Source organism: Arachis stenosperma, chromosome 8 (assembly GCF_014773155.1).
Source record: "Arachis stenosperma cultivar V10309 chromosome 8, arast.V10309.gnm1.PFL2, whole genome shotgun sequence".
Taxonomy (NCBI): Eukaryota; Viridiplantae; Streptophyta; class Magnoliopsida; order Fabales; family Fabaceae; genus Arachis; species Arachis stenosperma.
Genome location: NC_080384.1, coordinates 53140742 through 53155859, shown reverse-complemented (window position 1 = coordinate 53155859; position 15118 = coordinate 53140742). Strand labels below are relative to the sequence as shown.

The 15118-nt window shown below is 32.2% G+C and overlaps 1 protein-coding gene across 2 annotated transcripts; it reads right to left on the bottom strand.

Moving 5' to 3' along the window:
- Nucleotides 1–2967: 2967 nt before the first annotated feature.
- On the bottom strand, nt 2968–4584 carry LOC130944685 (uncharacterized). 2 transcript variants are annotated; one of them, XM_057873143.1, is made up of 3 exons: nt 4019–4584; nt 3787–3935; nt 2968–2988 (listed from the first exon to the last, which is right to left on the bottom strand). In XM_057873143.1, coding segments are annotated over exons 1-3 (537 nt in total). In that variant the 5' UTR covers nt 4405–4584; the 3' UTR covers nt 2968–2986. The 2 variants fall into 2 exon arrangements, with proteins under 2 accessions (XP_057729126.1, XP_057729125.1); XM_057873142.1 differs by lacking the exon at nt 2968–2988 and having other exon boundaries at nt 2995–3935.
- Between the last annotated feature and the right edge of the window lie 10534 nt (nt 4585–15118).

Genomic DNA, 15118 nt, shown 5'->3' with positions numbered 1-15118 from the left:
AGATCATGCAGAAGAAAAATAAAATCAAAACTTTTTCAAATAAAATCCGGAACAAGAACTCTAGGAGAATACTACAAGCCATAATGTATCACAACAAAGCAAGTTCAAATTTACATAAAGTTGTTACACAGTTCATGTATAGAAAAGCAAAGTCAACATCTATGTTGTCGATAATCTATAGGATGGCCAGCAGCACGATAAGATCGAGATATGTTTAAGAGATGAAGAAAAAGAATCAAATCGCATTTCAATAAGAATTAAAACAAGGAACTTCCGATATGAAAGAAGAATGAAGGATATGTCAAATCACGCGGCACAATTAAAGCGCATACTTCGACACAAAGTAACTCGAAAAGAATACCTAACATTCTCAAACTTAACTATTATCATTACTTAAATAAAAGGAAAGGAGTTTAAAGAACTATTTCTCACATGTTATAATTTCTAGCCCTATATGCACCATGCTCAATAACCACACCACAAGATATGACAATGCTAGATATTTTAACTCATGTCATGTTCAAGTACTAAGCCAAACACATTACTATCAGATTATATTCCAAAAAAAAAAAATTATTCAGAAAACACGTCTCAAGAAAATAAAAAAAATAGCCTGCACTGCTGAAACAATAGAATGACATCAACAAAAGAGGTCAATTATATAACTAGTAAAAATAGCATACAACTACTATAAAAATTTTCAAGAGAAAGTCAGAGAATACAAATAAAAATATGATCTTACTTCAAAACCTCCCGGTTTTTCACATTAGAACTACCATGTTTATAAACATAGTCAATTCAGATGATGAGATTCATTATATGCACGTCGGTTAAAAACATGTTCCATGTAGATTGCATATACTATCATCCACATGGCCTACAAAATCAAATGAGCAAAATAGATAAAATTTGAGCTAATATAATTATAAATAATTCTGTTAATTCGATTAATGAGTGCTTGGCAACTTGAAGATTGAACCATTTAATTTATTTACGGAATATCTTCCTGAAAATCATCTTATGTAATGATAAGTTTAAAATAGCAGGAAAGAATTAAAACCAAGTAAATTATTCTACTCTAAATCAACTTGGACAAGATTAGACAATCCACAAAGCTGTGATAGTCTACATGTAGTTGTATATACAATTGTTTCCAAACTCAACTTGTCAAATTTCAACCACAGCAAATAATTTTTTTTTTTCATAAATTAAAGAGACATAATTAGATGAGAGAGGGAAGGAATTTAAGATATAAATAGAATGAAGTCCTAACTAAATTAAGGTACAATTGTCTGATTCTCTTTTAAGTGTTTTGAATTAGATGCGACAATTACAAACCAAGGTTCAAAAGCAAAAATGACAGATCAATAGTTGAATTCATTAAACACCATATTCTATAGCAATAGCAAATCAAGTGCCAAACTGACCCATTTATACTCCTCTTATATATTATGTTTACATTGATTATGTTGTCCAAACATGGAAAAAATGTAATAAGACTTGATAATTTTTTTTTTCAATTATTGACAATTCTGAATTCTCATTAATGTCCAAATTCAGTACAACAGTTGATCAAAGGAAAGCAATAAATTTAAAGGGAAATAACAGGTAACAATAAAGCAAATACTTTTACTCAGCGCACATACCAAAGTTGTTATGCATTTGAAATGTCGAATGTCCAAGATCCAAAAAGGAACAAAAGATAAATCAAGAACAAACAATTACATACAAGGCAGTGAAGGAACTATTACATTGTGTTTAATGAAGATGGTTTAGCGAACCCAAATAGCAAGAAGAAAAAAAATAAATAAATAAACTAAGGTCTATCTTATTATCTCCTATTTACCTTTAATTAAATTCAAATGACAAGCAAATTAAGATTCTAGAATGTTAATTAGTTCATCCTTACATAAAGTAACAAGGTTTAATCATACACACGCAAATCAAAGCTCTATAAATCAAGGTTAATCACACACTGTATTTTAACTTCATAAAGAGGCAAAATAGCATAACTAATATAAAAAAAAAAGATAGAATTTTGAAAATTAAACTAAGAATACATATCCTGAGTAGAACAAGAAATCAATATCCAATAAGTAATTAATCAGAAATCAACAAATGGAGAGAAGCACACAAAACTAAAAGAGAGAGACTTTACATAGCTACAGCGATGGTGGGAAGAGAAGATGTAGCAGTACGATTAGTAACTCAACAAATCCATGCAATCCACAAATTCAAATGCAATTTTATAAAGGAATCAGATGGTAATTCACAACAAACATAGATCAAATCTTCTAAGTAATTCACAAATTATTGACATTAGGAACCATAGAGAATAACACGAAGAAAAAGATTACAGCACACATTCAAAAAATTGGAGAAAATTAAAACTAGCTACGAGAGAAATCGCGAGCCGGAACAAAAGCTGAAACCATTGCAAAAATACGTTCGAGAAAATCTACCAAAGGATAAGTCAAGATTGGGTACAAAAGGAGAGAAGCAGTAAAAAGCGGCAGAGGACGCATGATCACATTAATCAGAAGACAACAATGACAGAGGACAAAGAGGACATTTCTATAGGCCTTTGATAGTGTCACAATGTGTACAAATAGGCGCGCTTCTATTTATACAATTGTGATCCTACCATATGACACTTGCTCCATATTACACAGATTAAACCTAAGCTCTGATACCACTCTGTCACAGCCCAAAATGAGCAATGACTGGCGCTCAGGAAAAAGAGTTCCCTAGCAAGCCTAACAGATTCGAATATAAGATAAATAAAAAAGTTACAAATAATTTTTTGATAAATTTACACTTTCTAGAATGAATAATTTACATAATTTAACAAAAATCAAATAAATAAATATAAATGGATCCTGCCTGTGACATATGGAACAGATGACGTCTAAGAACTCAACAAGGAATAGAACCCATTGCAGATCATTACTCTTGAATAGAAAGGTTCACATAATCAAATACTTATTCCTGAAAAATATTTTTTTAAAAAGGGGTGAGTTTTGCAACTCAGTGACTAGACAGTACATCTATAATTCACATGAGACCATCTAAACATTATTATGAAAATAATTTTAGTTAGAAAATAATAATTTATATAAATAAGTGAATCAATAAGGGAGTTCTCATACAGAAGTCAAATCAAATAGTCCACACTTGAGCGGCTCCACCTCTAAGGGTAGCCCTTTCCTCTAGTGTGTCCGTACGGAATAACAGATCCAACGTGTGGCCTACACGTTAGGCTAGCAACGCCCCTGCTAGCTGAGGTCTGAGCCAGATGCATCTAGGTTAACGTCATAACCGCCGTTAACTACGGTTTTCTAATACGAGCCTCCCAAACCAATTCAAAACATATAATTTCAAATACAACCAATCTTTGATCTTTCAAATATATACAGTATCAAATCAAATCAAATAATACTTTCTTATCAAAAATCCTTTTCAATCATATAAAATGTCAAATATACTTTACAAACTCATAGTATATGAGTGAGTATTCACAATACTTTAATGTTTCAAAAGCACATATTCAATAAAATCGAATATTCTAAAATAATACAAAACTTCATCAAACATATATATAGTCTCATGTGCAGATTAAAAATTCGAATTTCACAAAAATAATATTTATTTATAATAAATCCATTATTAAAATCAAATTCAAATCCTTTGTTAATAACTTGTAAGTATAGTCATAATTTCAAGCAGCATATATCAAAATAATTATAGATGTAAAGCCAAATAATTATAAATGTAAAGCCTACTCACAACTTAGTCTCAAAGAACTGAAGATATCAAACCCGGGGTACCAAACTAAAGGGTACGAAAGAGCGAAAAATTTGGACGGAGGCAGCAAAAGCTCCAATAGGCAAGCAAAACAGCGAACAAAGGCACAACCGAACAGAAGTGACGAACGGCTAAAAGCAAAGCAACAACGACGACATCAACAACTGTGGTAAAACAGTAGTGGAAACGGAAACAAAACAGAACAACCACTAACCAGGCTAGAACGGTGGTGAAACAGAACTGGAAGAGGTGTGAAACCCTTCCTACGACGTTTTCAAAGGGCAAGGATAATGGCGGAACCAGTGGAGGAAGAATGGAGGAGAAAGCACGGCTGGATAGGACAGCAACTTTTCGACGAGTTCTCCTCCGGCGGCGACCCAGCAGCTCAGCGACGAGCTCCTTCAGTGACGACGGCAACCACCACGACAACCCCAACAGCGACGGCAGCGTCACTGCTCGATCTCTCTTTCCTCTGGTGTGCAACGGCGGCTTGGCGAGTTCGATGGGGTTGCGGCAGAGCGTGGTGGCGGCGACGACTACGCGACGGCGACTTGGCAAGTGCGGTGACGGCGGCGACGAGGCCCACCAGCGCCGCTGCATCTTCTCCTTTCTCTCTCTCTCGGATATAACTCTCTCAGATCTCCCTCTCTTCTCATGTCAACAGCAGCGGCGACGGTGGCAGTAACACCCACTGCGCCGCCTCCCTCTTCTCTTTTCCCTTCACTGGTCTCCCTTCACCTCTGCTCTCACCCTTTCCTTCTTCCCCTCTTCCTTTCTTTTTTTTTTCCTTTCATTCCCAGCTGCTACTGTTAGGGGTGTGTGTGTGTTGCTGAAAAGAAAGGGGGCTAGGGTTTCTTTGGGGTAAAGGGATAATTGGGTAGGGTTAGGATTTGGTAAAAGAAATAAGGGTAGTATAGGAATTTTGATAAAATTGGAGGGTTGGATAGTAATAAAAAAAATCAAATGTAAAAGATTTTTTAAAAAAATTTAGGACATTACACTCATCCTTTATAATTGGTGACTGTGTGCCCTTTCCTGACCCAGGCGGACCTGTGTGAACAATTTTAAGTTTAAAAATAAGCTACAAGTCCAAAATAACTCTACCTTTAGGCTAAAACTACAAACAAAATAACTCATGCTAACATAGAAAATTAAACAATCATTCGTATCTCTACGGAAGCGTCCTCGGCCTTCCTCTTTGCAGAACTCGCCAGTTGATAAAAATGGTGGCACAACGGAAGAAACCTTAGTAGATGGAAGCATGGCAGGTGCAGTGTCAGGAGGTCCAAAGGTGGCAATTATTGAGGATCAGAGTGTGCCAGTACCGCAGGACAAACCACCTATTGAGGTTGGTAATTCTATTTAGAGTTTATGTTCTTATTTATTCTGTCCCTATTATTTATGGATATTTTAAATATGATTGTTTGGAATATTAGGGGTGCTTCTAATAAGTTAGCCCGGGTGCATTGTAAGGAACTTGTTAGGAAATTAAGACCTGTTTTCTTTATTGTGGTTGAAACTCACTCCCCTTTTCAGCATTTAAAATTATTTTGGGAAAGGTTGGGATATCACTCTGTTGGTATAGTAGAAGCAGAGGGGCATAAGGGAGGTATTTGGTTTCTATCCTCTATGAAGGGTGTTTGTTGTAAGTTCATTGATGCTTTTGATCAGGGTGTTACTGTTGAGGTTCACTTTGATAATTTAATTTGGAGGTGTAGTGGTATCTATGGCAGTCCTCAATTTAATAAAAGGGTTCTCCTTTGGGATTATCTTGTTGCACAATCCATGGATTTTCAAGGACCTTGGATTGTTCTTGGTGATTTTAATGAAGTCAAATTTTCTCATGAATCTAAGGGCTGTCAATTTTCTCATCAAAGAGCCGACATGTTTGCTACTTCATTAGGGGATAGTGGTTTGTTTGATTTGAAGACTATTGGGAGGCAGTTTTCTTGGTACAGGAGGGTGAAAAATTATGTTGACGTGGCAAAAAAGCTTGATCGAGTCTGTATAAATAGTAGTTGGTTATCTATCTTTTCAGAGGCTTATGCAGAAGTTTTAAATAGGCTTCAGTCTGATCATTGCCCTATTCTGGTGCGTTGTAAAGGTCGTCCTCAGCCTAAAGGGAATCGACCTTTCCGATTTGTTGCTGCTTGGGCTACTCATCCTGGGTATAGGGATATTGTGAACCAATCATGGTGGTCTGGTAATAGAGGAATTCATGGCAAGCTTTCGGAAGTACAGAAGAATTCGCTAGAGTTTAACTCGAAGGTATTTGGTAACATTTTTGTTAAGAAATGTGAATTAGAGCAGCAGATTAATTATTTACAAAAGCGTTTGGAAGTGGTGGATAATATTTATTTGCGTCAGAAAGAGCAACAGTTGCTTGATGATTATAATAATACTCTAGTGCAAGAAGAGCTCCTATGGTTCCAAAAGTCCAGAGAGAGCAGTGGGTAAGGTTCGGGGATAGGAATACAAGATTCTTTCATATTCAAACTCTTGCGCGAAGGAAGCATAATAAGATTCATGGCCTTTTTCTCAAGGATGGAGTGTGGGAAACTAATCCAGAGGTTCTGAGTCAAGAAGCAGAGTCTTTCTATAAAAACTTATTCTGTCACTTAGATGATGTTGATTTGGGTTGCCTTGGTGATGTGCCTCTTCCTTCTCTGAATGAGGAAGCTTGCAATAACCTTACGGCACCAGTTACTATGGAGGAAGTCAAATCAGCTGTTTTTCACATGAACTCTTTTAAAGCTCCGGGTCCTGATGAGTTTCAAGCTTTCTTCTTCAAAGAATATTGGGAGATCATTGGTCTTGATGTTTGGAAGATGGTTAAGCAGGCATTCTCCGGTGTTCCTCTTGATCTGAGAATGTTGGAGACTTTACTGGTTCTCATTCCAAAGGTTGAATCACCGGTATCTATGAAAGATTTTAGGCCGATTAGTCTCTGCAATGTAATTTACAAGATCATCACGAAGGTCCTTGTTAATAGGCTTCGTCCTCATCTTGCAGAGATTGTTGGCCCGCTTCAAGGAGGATTTATTCCGGGACGAGGAACTCCTGACAACATCATTATTGCTCAAAGAAAGGCACACTGGCCTTTAAGATTGATCTGGAGAAAGCTTATGACAGAGTTGACTGGAGGTTTTTAGCTCATACCCTTAAAAGCTTTGGTTTTCCTATTTCTACACTTAATTTGATTATGAATTGTGTCACTGCTTCTTCCTTATCTATTCTTTGGAATGAGAGTCGTCTGAATGGATTTACTCTTAGCCGAGGTCTTAGACAAGGAGACCCTATGTCACCCTATCTTTTTGTGTTGTGTATGGAGCGATTGGCATGCTTTATTAGTCATCAGGTTGATTTGGGCTTGTGGGAGCCGGTTGCTATTTCTAGAGGGGGACCAAGAATATCCCACTTAATGTTTGCAGATGATTTGCTTCTGTTCTGTAAAGCTACAAAGAGACAAGTGCAAAATGTGATGTTGATTTTAGAGACTTTTTATAAAGCATCTGGGATGAAGATTAATGTCGAGAAGTCTAAAGCACTTTGCTCCAAGAATGTCTGCAACAAGGAAAGAGGTTTTCACTGGGGTATCCTCTATCAGATTTGTCCAGGACTTGGGCAAGTATCTTGGAGTTACCCTTAGCCATTCTAGGGTTACTCGTTCAGCTTTCAATGGTGTCCTGGATAAGATTCGGAGTAGGCTAGCAGACTGGAAAGGAAGTTTACTCAATCGGGCTGGTAGGCTCTGCTTGGTTAATTCTGTTGCTGCTGCTATTCCCACGTACCAGATGCAGGTCTCTATTTTTTTTCAAAGGAATCATTAGTAAATTGGAGTCTATGATGAGGAATTTTCTTTGGAAAGGACAAGTTGATGGAAGAGGATTGAATCTTGTTAGTTGGAAGGTACTGGTTACTCCAAAAAAATATGGAGGTTTGGGGATTAGAGATCCTTATTGTGTAAATATTGCTCTTCTTGGGAAGCTAGTTTGGACTTTTTTCCAGCAGCCAAACAAGCTATGGGTCCAATTGTTGGATGCCAAATACCGATCAACTCTATATGACTATTTTAGTTATCCTAAGAACAAGGACTCTCCCATTTGGAGGTGTCTTTGCAAGGCTTGGGAAGTGTTGAAGGATGGGTTTGCTTGGTGTATTGGAGATTTGAACCAGAATTTTTGGTTTTCTAGCTGGAGGAGAGAAGGACGGTTATCTAATGAGATGGATTATGTTCATATTTCTTATTCGAATCTCCGGATACAGGATATTTGGTCGGTTGGTAGGTGGCATTTGGATACTCTTTATTCTCCTTTATCTCAAAATCTGAAAGATAATATTCTCTCTTACAATCCAGATGAACAAGCAGGTCCGGAAGTGGGTTGGTATTGGAGTGGGTCTGCTGCCAAAGTCTATGACTCACGCAATGGTTACTTGTGGTTGTGTAAGCAGCTGTTTGGTTGGGAGGAGCGGGAGAATTGGCTTTGGCTTTGGCGTCAGCTTGTTCCGGAAAAGCATAAGTTTTTGGCTTGGTTGTGTCTTAAGGAGGCTCTTCCTACTGCAAGTTTTCGCTTTAGAAGAGGGATGTCGTCATCGGATAGGTGTCCAAGATGTCTTTCTAGCCAGGAATCGGTTTTACATTGTATTCGGGATTGTCCAAAAGCTCAGCTTGTCTGGCATAGGTTGGATATTTCTTGTCATCCTTTGGATTTGAAGAACTGGTTCTTATATCATAGCAGAGAGCATCCGTTCAAGTTCTTTTCGGGACTTTGGTGGATATGGCGAGCAAGGAATAATGATATCTTTAATCCCCATGAAACTTGGCCTCTGGAAAAAGTGATTTGTCTGGCATTAACTTCAGAAAAGGAGCTTAGGAATATTTTTAAATTACAACGTATGTCCCTTCCCTCTACTCTAAATGGTTTTTGGAATCCACCATCTATTGGTACTTTTAAGATTAATTGTGATGCTAGTTATTTTGGTTCGGGTGATAGTGTTGGTTTTGCTTGTGTTATTAGAGATTGTAATGGGAGCTGGCAAAGAGGGTATTTGGGAATGATTGAGAGTAATAGTATTCTTCAAGAAGAATTGTTTGCTATTTGGAGAGGATATCTCTTAGCTTGGGATGTGGGTCAACGAGACGTTATTTGTGAGACGGATTGTGTGGAAGCATTTAATCTTGTTACTCAAGATGCTTTTGGGTTTATTGATCCACTGGTGCTCAAAATAAGAGATATCATGCATTGGAATTGACAGGTTGACTTTCGTTTGATTATGAGAGATGCAAACACGGTGGCAGATACTATGGCAAAGATGGCGATGAAGTTACAACTTTCGCATGTGGAGCTACTTTCACCTTGGGAGGAGTTTAAGAGTAGTCTTGAACGGAACTGTCTCTCTATTTAGGCAATTTCTTGTTTTATTTATTTTGTTTTTCTTTGTTTAATTTATTTCAGTCACCAAACAAAAAAAATTAGTACTGTGCTTCAAAAATCTTGGTTTGCATTACAAAGAACATTATCATAGGATGAGAACAGGTAACAAATAAATAGGATTATAAAAAGCTTTTAAAATTCAAAATACTAATTCTCACACACATTCAAAAAATAGAAAAGCATGAATAAATTTAGATTGTTTAGAACAAAAAAATAGATTCTCTTCTTCACTAATAATTGAAGACATCAATAATTGGCTTAATAGATTCGAGAATCTCTATAACTTTTGACACGAGATAAAATTTTGGTTCACCAGGAGTATATAGATTACAAAAAAAATAAAGAATTTATTTGTGAAGCTGAATGAAACCCTAATTTGAAAAGAGAAATTGGTACCGATGAGAATGAGGCGCTTGTCGGGCTTGGAAGCACACTTCATGCGGCGGAGGAGCTCCGACATGAGATCGACGGAGGGCACATCTTCCAAATTGGGAGCTGCACTACTTGCCGCCATTGTTGTGTGTTTGAGTGAGAAAGAAGACCAAAGCACCAGAAGCAAAGGCGTATGTTCTAGTTTCTTACTGTAAGCTATTTGGATTCTCAAGTGCACTCTTTTACACAATCACCTAGATTTACCCCTTTGCCTTGGTTGGAATTTGGGAATAAATGCAAAATTAAAATAACCACATATTTATATAATAGTCTATATTAAAATCAATTATTAAAATATAAAATATAAATATATATTAAAAATAAATTAAATAATATACATTTATATATAAATATATATCGATTAATTTTAATAATTAATTTTAGTATATAAATAATATTTTTGTTAAAAATATTAAATTAAAAAAATCTTATCACTATTAATATGTATAATAATTAATATTAATAAATAATTTGTTTCATAAAACTATTAAAAATTATTAATAATTTTATCAAAATTTAAAAATAAGTAGAAATAGATTAATTTCAAATTTTAAAAAATATCTCATTCCTTCCCATCTTTAGAAAACAAATTTTTTAATAATTAAAAAATTATTCAATAGTATCTTAAAAAAATAATTTAATTATTAAAAAAAATAATTTAATTATTAAAAAAAATTTTAAAAAATATAATTTAATCAATATAAAAATAATTTATTAAAGAATATTTTAATAAACAAAATTTAATAAAAAAAATAAAATTTATATAAACCATGGACAATAATAATTTTAGATCATGGACACAAGGTGATTGTTTTTTATTTTATATTTTTTTTGTATATACCATCGTATGCATGACATGTCTTTCTGATTCCATAAGTATGCTAGCTACTTATTTAAAAGATTTCTTTTATTTGACATGTGACCTGATACAATTCTTTCAGCATTATTGATTGCAATTTATGGTATTGAAATTGTTAGTTGTATAAGCTCTGCATCTGGAATAATATGCTATGGAATGGATTGAACAATTTTTCTTTTAATGGATTTTGCTAATCAATACTTTGTTAGAAATGTAAAGGAGTGGGAGTTTTATTTTATTTTATTTTTGTAATTATTAATTCATTGAATATATTGGTGAAAGTTCTATAATGATCCATTTTTAGGCAGCTAAATAATAAAGACACTAACTTGATATTAGAGAAATATGTTAGAATTTCTAATTATTTTTCTTTAATATTTACTCTTTCTTCTCGAATTATGGATTGTTTTTATTTTTCAACTCACTAAAAAATTAATATATTAACAAATAAATAAGTAAAAAAAAAAGGTTAATTTAAAAAAGAAGGGTCATTTTTGTGTTAGTATAGTTGAAAATTAAAACTATTAAATATCTAATTATTATCAAAAGACAAGCAGAATTGGTAAATATGAAAGCACATCAGACAAAAATGTTGCCATCTTGTAAGTTATATATGGTTTTCAATTTCATACCAGATAATATCGAATGTGGTGGTTTATCTTCGTTAATTAATGTTTTGTATTTTTCCTTTTCTTCATTTCTTAATGTTTTGTTGTGGCTGTAGACGTCTATCAGCATAGCTCACCGTATATCATCAAATTTCCAAATTCAAATTTTAAATTTATTCTTTTCACCCGATTCTTCATTTCATCTAATCATCTTCTCTGCTTTTAACCTGTTTTCCAATTTTTTCACCTTATATCAATTCCATTAATCTTTCTTTTTATTCAAATTTTAATGCTATATTCCCCTTTCTTTGCCTCGAGAGTGAGAAGCTGGAAGTACCGTGCAGAGAAGTTTAACCTGGTTGATCGTTCTCTGAATCAGAAGGTCTTTACCCTTTATTCATTAAGCTGGAAGTAGAACGCACAGAGAGGTTTACCTCTTTCAAATTTCAAATTCTTGGACAACTACATCATATGCATTATCCTCCCCTCTCCCCCCCCTTTTCTTTCAATTTATAACCCGTGGAGACAGGTCTCTTCCACCCACCATCCAGGTTCAAATGAGGACAAGAATGGTGTTGCGGTGTTGTTATGTGAGACTGTCGAGATGATCGATGGTGATGATTATGGGATTCAACAGCAAACCGGCGGTGACGGCAATTTCTCTGGCTCCATAAATTATCCCAGAAGTACCCCTGATGTAATGGCCTCCTCTTCTTTATCTCATTTCTTATCTTCAAGCCTATAAGGCACTTTACTAATGGTTTTGAGTTTGATTCCCTTATTATTTGTGTGTTGCTTCAAGTCAAGCCTAGAACCAGTTGTAGCATGTATGCAGGCTGTGCTATGTCTCATGTTCAACCAGGGAGTGAGTAATGTAGTGTATTATATTTTGATTTTTTTTTTTTTGTGTGCTGCTGTTGGCTTAGTTGATTTGTGATGTGGGAATACCTCAGCCACATTATACCTCTTACCTCTTTTAATGCTAACCTATGTCCAAAACCCATCAGCACTCCTCCAGGCCCAATAATTTTGTTGCCACCACCAATTCTCCACAAAAACCACAAAATCGACCCAAAACACAACCCACCGATTCATGCAGCCCATTACCAACCACTTCAAAAATAATAATAAATTATTGTAACTGCATTGGCTAGGCTGGCTCATTCAAGCTAACCAAGTAAGCATACACCAAATGAATGAGTTGACAACCTCCATTATGCAAAATAAACGTCACACGTGTCCCTTACTGAACACTCTTTAAATCTTTACCAACAAGCATTTGTATACACTACATCGACCCATAAAAAAATACAATGAATGTGTTTTAGGAATGAGCTACGTTTAATTATATAAACCCCCAATAGTAGTAACGCTCTCATTTTCACCTTTTTTAATGCTATACGCGTATTTCTATTTTATACTTTAAAAAAAAAATTATTTATTTTATAAAAAAATAAGTTATATTTTATAAAAATATCTTTTGACAAAAATTTTATTTTTTATAATTAAATTTTGTTTATCAAAATACTATTCAATAAATTATTTTTCTATTTATTAAATTATATATTTATCAAAATATTCTTTAAAAAATTTTTATAATTAATTTTTTTTAAATATTCTTCAATAATTTTTAATTATTAAATTATTATTTTACCAAAGTTTTTGTTAATAATTATTTTTGTACTTTACAAATAATTTTTTGATATTAATATATATTATTTTAACATTAAATTAAAAAAATCTTATCACTATTAATATGTATAATAATTAATATTAATAAATAATTTGTTTCATAAAACTATTAAAAATTATTAATAATTTTATCAAAATTTAAAAATAAGTAGAAATAGATTAATTTCAAATTTTAAAAAATATTTCATTTCTTCACATCTTTAGAAAACAAATTTTTTAATAATTAAAAAATTATTCAATAGTATCTTAAAAAAATAATTTAATTATTAAAAAATTTTTAAAAAAATATAATTTAATTAATAAAAAAATAATTTATTAAAGAATATTTTAATAAACAAAATTTAATAAAAAAAATAAAATTTGTATAAACCATGGACAATAATAATTTTAGATCATGGACACAAAGTGATTGTTTTTCATTTTATATTTTTTTTGTATATACCATCGTATGCATGACACAGTTATGTCTTTCTGATTCCATAAGTATGCTAGCTACTTATTTAAAAGATTTCTTTTATTTGACATGTGACCTGATACAATTCTTTCAGCATTATTGATTGCAATTTATGGTATTGGAATTGTTAGTTGTATAAGCTCTGCATCTGGAATAATATGCTATGGAATGGATTGAACAATTTTTCTTTTAATGGATTTTGCTAATCAATACTTTGTTAGAAATGTAAAGGAGTGGGAGTTTTATTTTATTTTATTTTTGTAATTATTAATTCATTGAATATATTGGTGAAAGTTCTATAATGATCCATTTTTACGCAGCTAAATAATAAAGACACTAACTTGATATTAGAGAAATATGTTAAAATTTCTAATTATTTTTCTTTAATATTTACTCTCTCTTCTCGAATTATGGATTGTTTTTATTTTTCAACTCATTAAAAAATTAATATATTAAGAAATAAATAAGTAAAAAAAAAGGGTTAATTTAAAAAAGAATGATCATTTTTGTGTTAGTATAGTTGAAAATAAAAACTATTAAATATTTAATTATTATCAAAAGACAAGTAGAATTGGTAAATATGAAAGCACATCAGACAAAAATGTGGTAGTTTATCTTCGTTAATTAATCAATAAAAAAATAATTTATTAAAAATATTTTAATGAACAAAATTTAATCACAAAAAATAAAATTTATTATATTAAAATTGTCAAATTTTATAAAAATAAAATATATAAATTTTTTATTATATTTTTAAAAATTTATTTGTTTAAATAAAAATATTATATTTGATTATAATAAAAATTTATATATTTTGTTTCTATAAAATTCAAAAACTTTGACATAATAAATTTTCTTAGAATAAAAATATTCTTGACCAAATTTGTCAGACGTAGATATATATACTCTTCAATAAAATAATAACTCTAACATATATGCCTTTTTTCTGCTGCTTGCACCTCCTTTGTTTTTTTATGTTTATCTATATTTAATTATTTATATCCACATATATTTAGTTTTATACCTGTTGTAGTATTATTGGAACAGCAACAAATTTGTCTGATTCATTATTTAATATTTATTTGATATTTTGGTTATCCTATCTTATTGAATGTTTATTCTCCCTAATTCAATTGTTGACAGAGAAAATTAATTGTCTAACTGTGAGAGAGAGCGAAAAAAATTAATTAAAGTGGAAATACGCGTATAGCAATAAGAAAGAGCGAAAATAAAAACAGTTACTATTATTGGGGTTTATATAATTAAACCATAGCTCATTTCTAAAACATACTTATTGTGTACTAAAAATTATTAAAATATATATTGCGTATTCATAGAGAAAATGTGAACAATATGAAATGGATCTGTATATAGTATGAAAGTGATAATTATTTTTTACTCTAGTGATAAGTAGGTTTACATTATTAGCTAACAATACACGCATCACCAAATGTGATGATTTTATTTGGTTGATTAATTATCAATGTGACAAAGATCAACCACCACATTCAATATTATCTGCTATGAAATTAAAAACCATAACTCACAAGATGACAACATTTTTGTCTAATATGCTTTCATATTTATCAACTCTAAAATATGTGTCTATCTGCATGTTTTGTTTCTCCTGAGAACTAAAATTAAATAACTAAAAAAAAGTGTTTATAATATAGTCTAGATGAATTTAAAAAATAAAATTAATATAATTTATTGTAATTTGAATTGCATCAGTTTACTTTTTTTTTATCCAATCATATTTAAATTATTGTGATTTGATTTAATTGGTTATATTATTTATTTTTAGAAAATTTAATAATTAAAAATTTTGATTGAA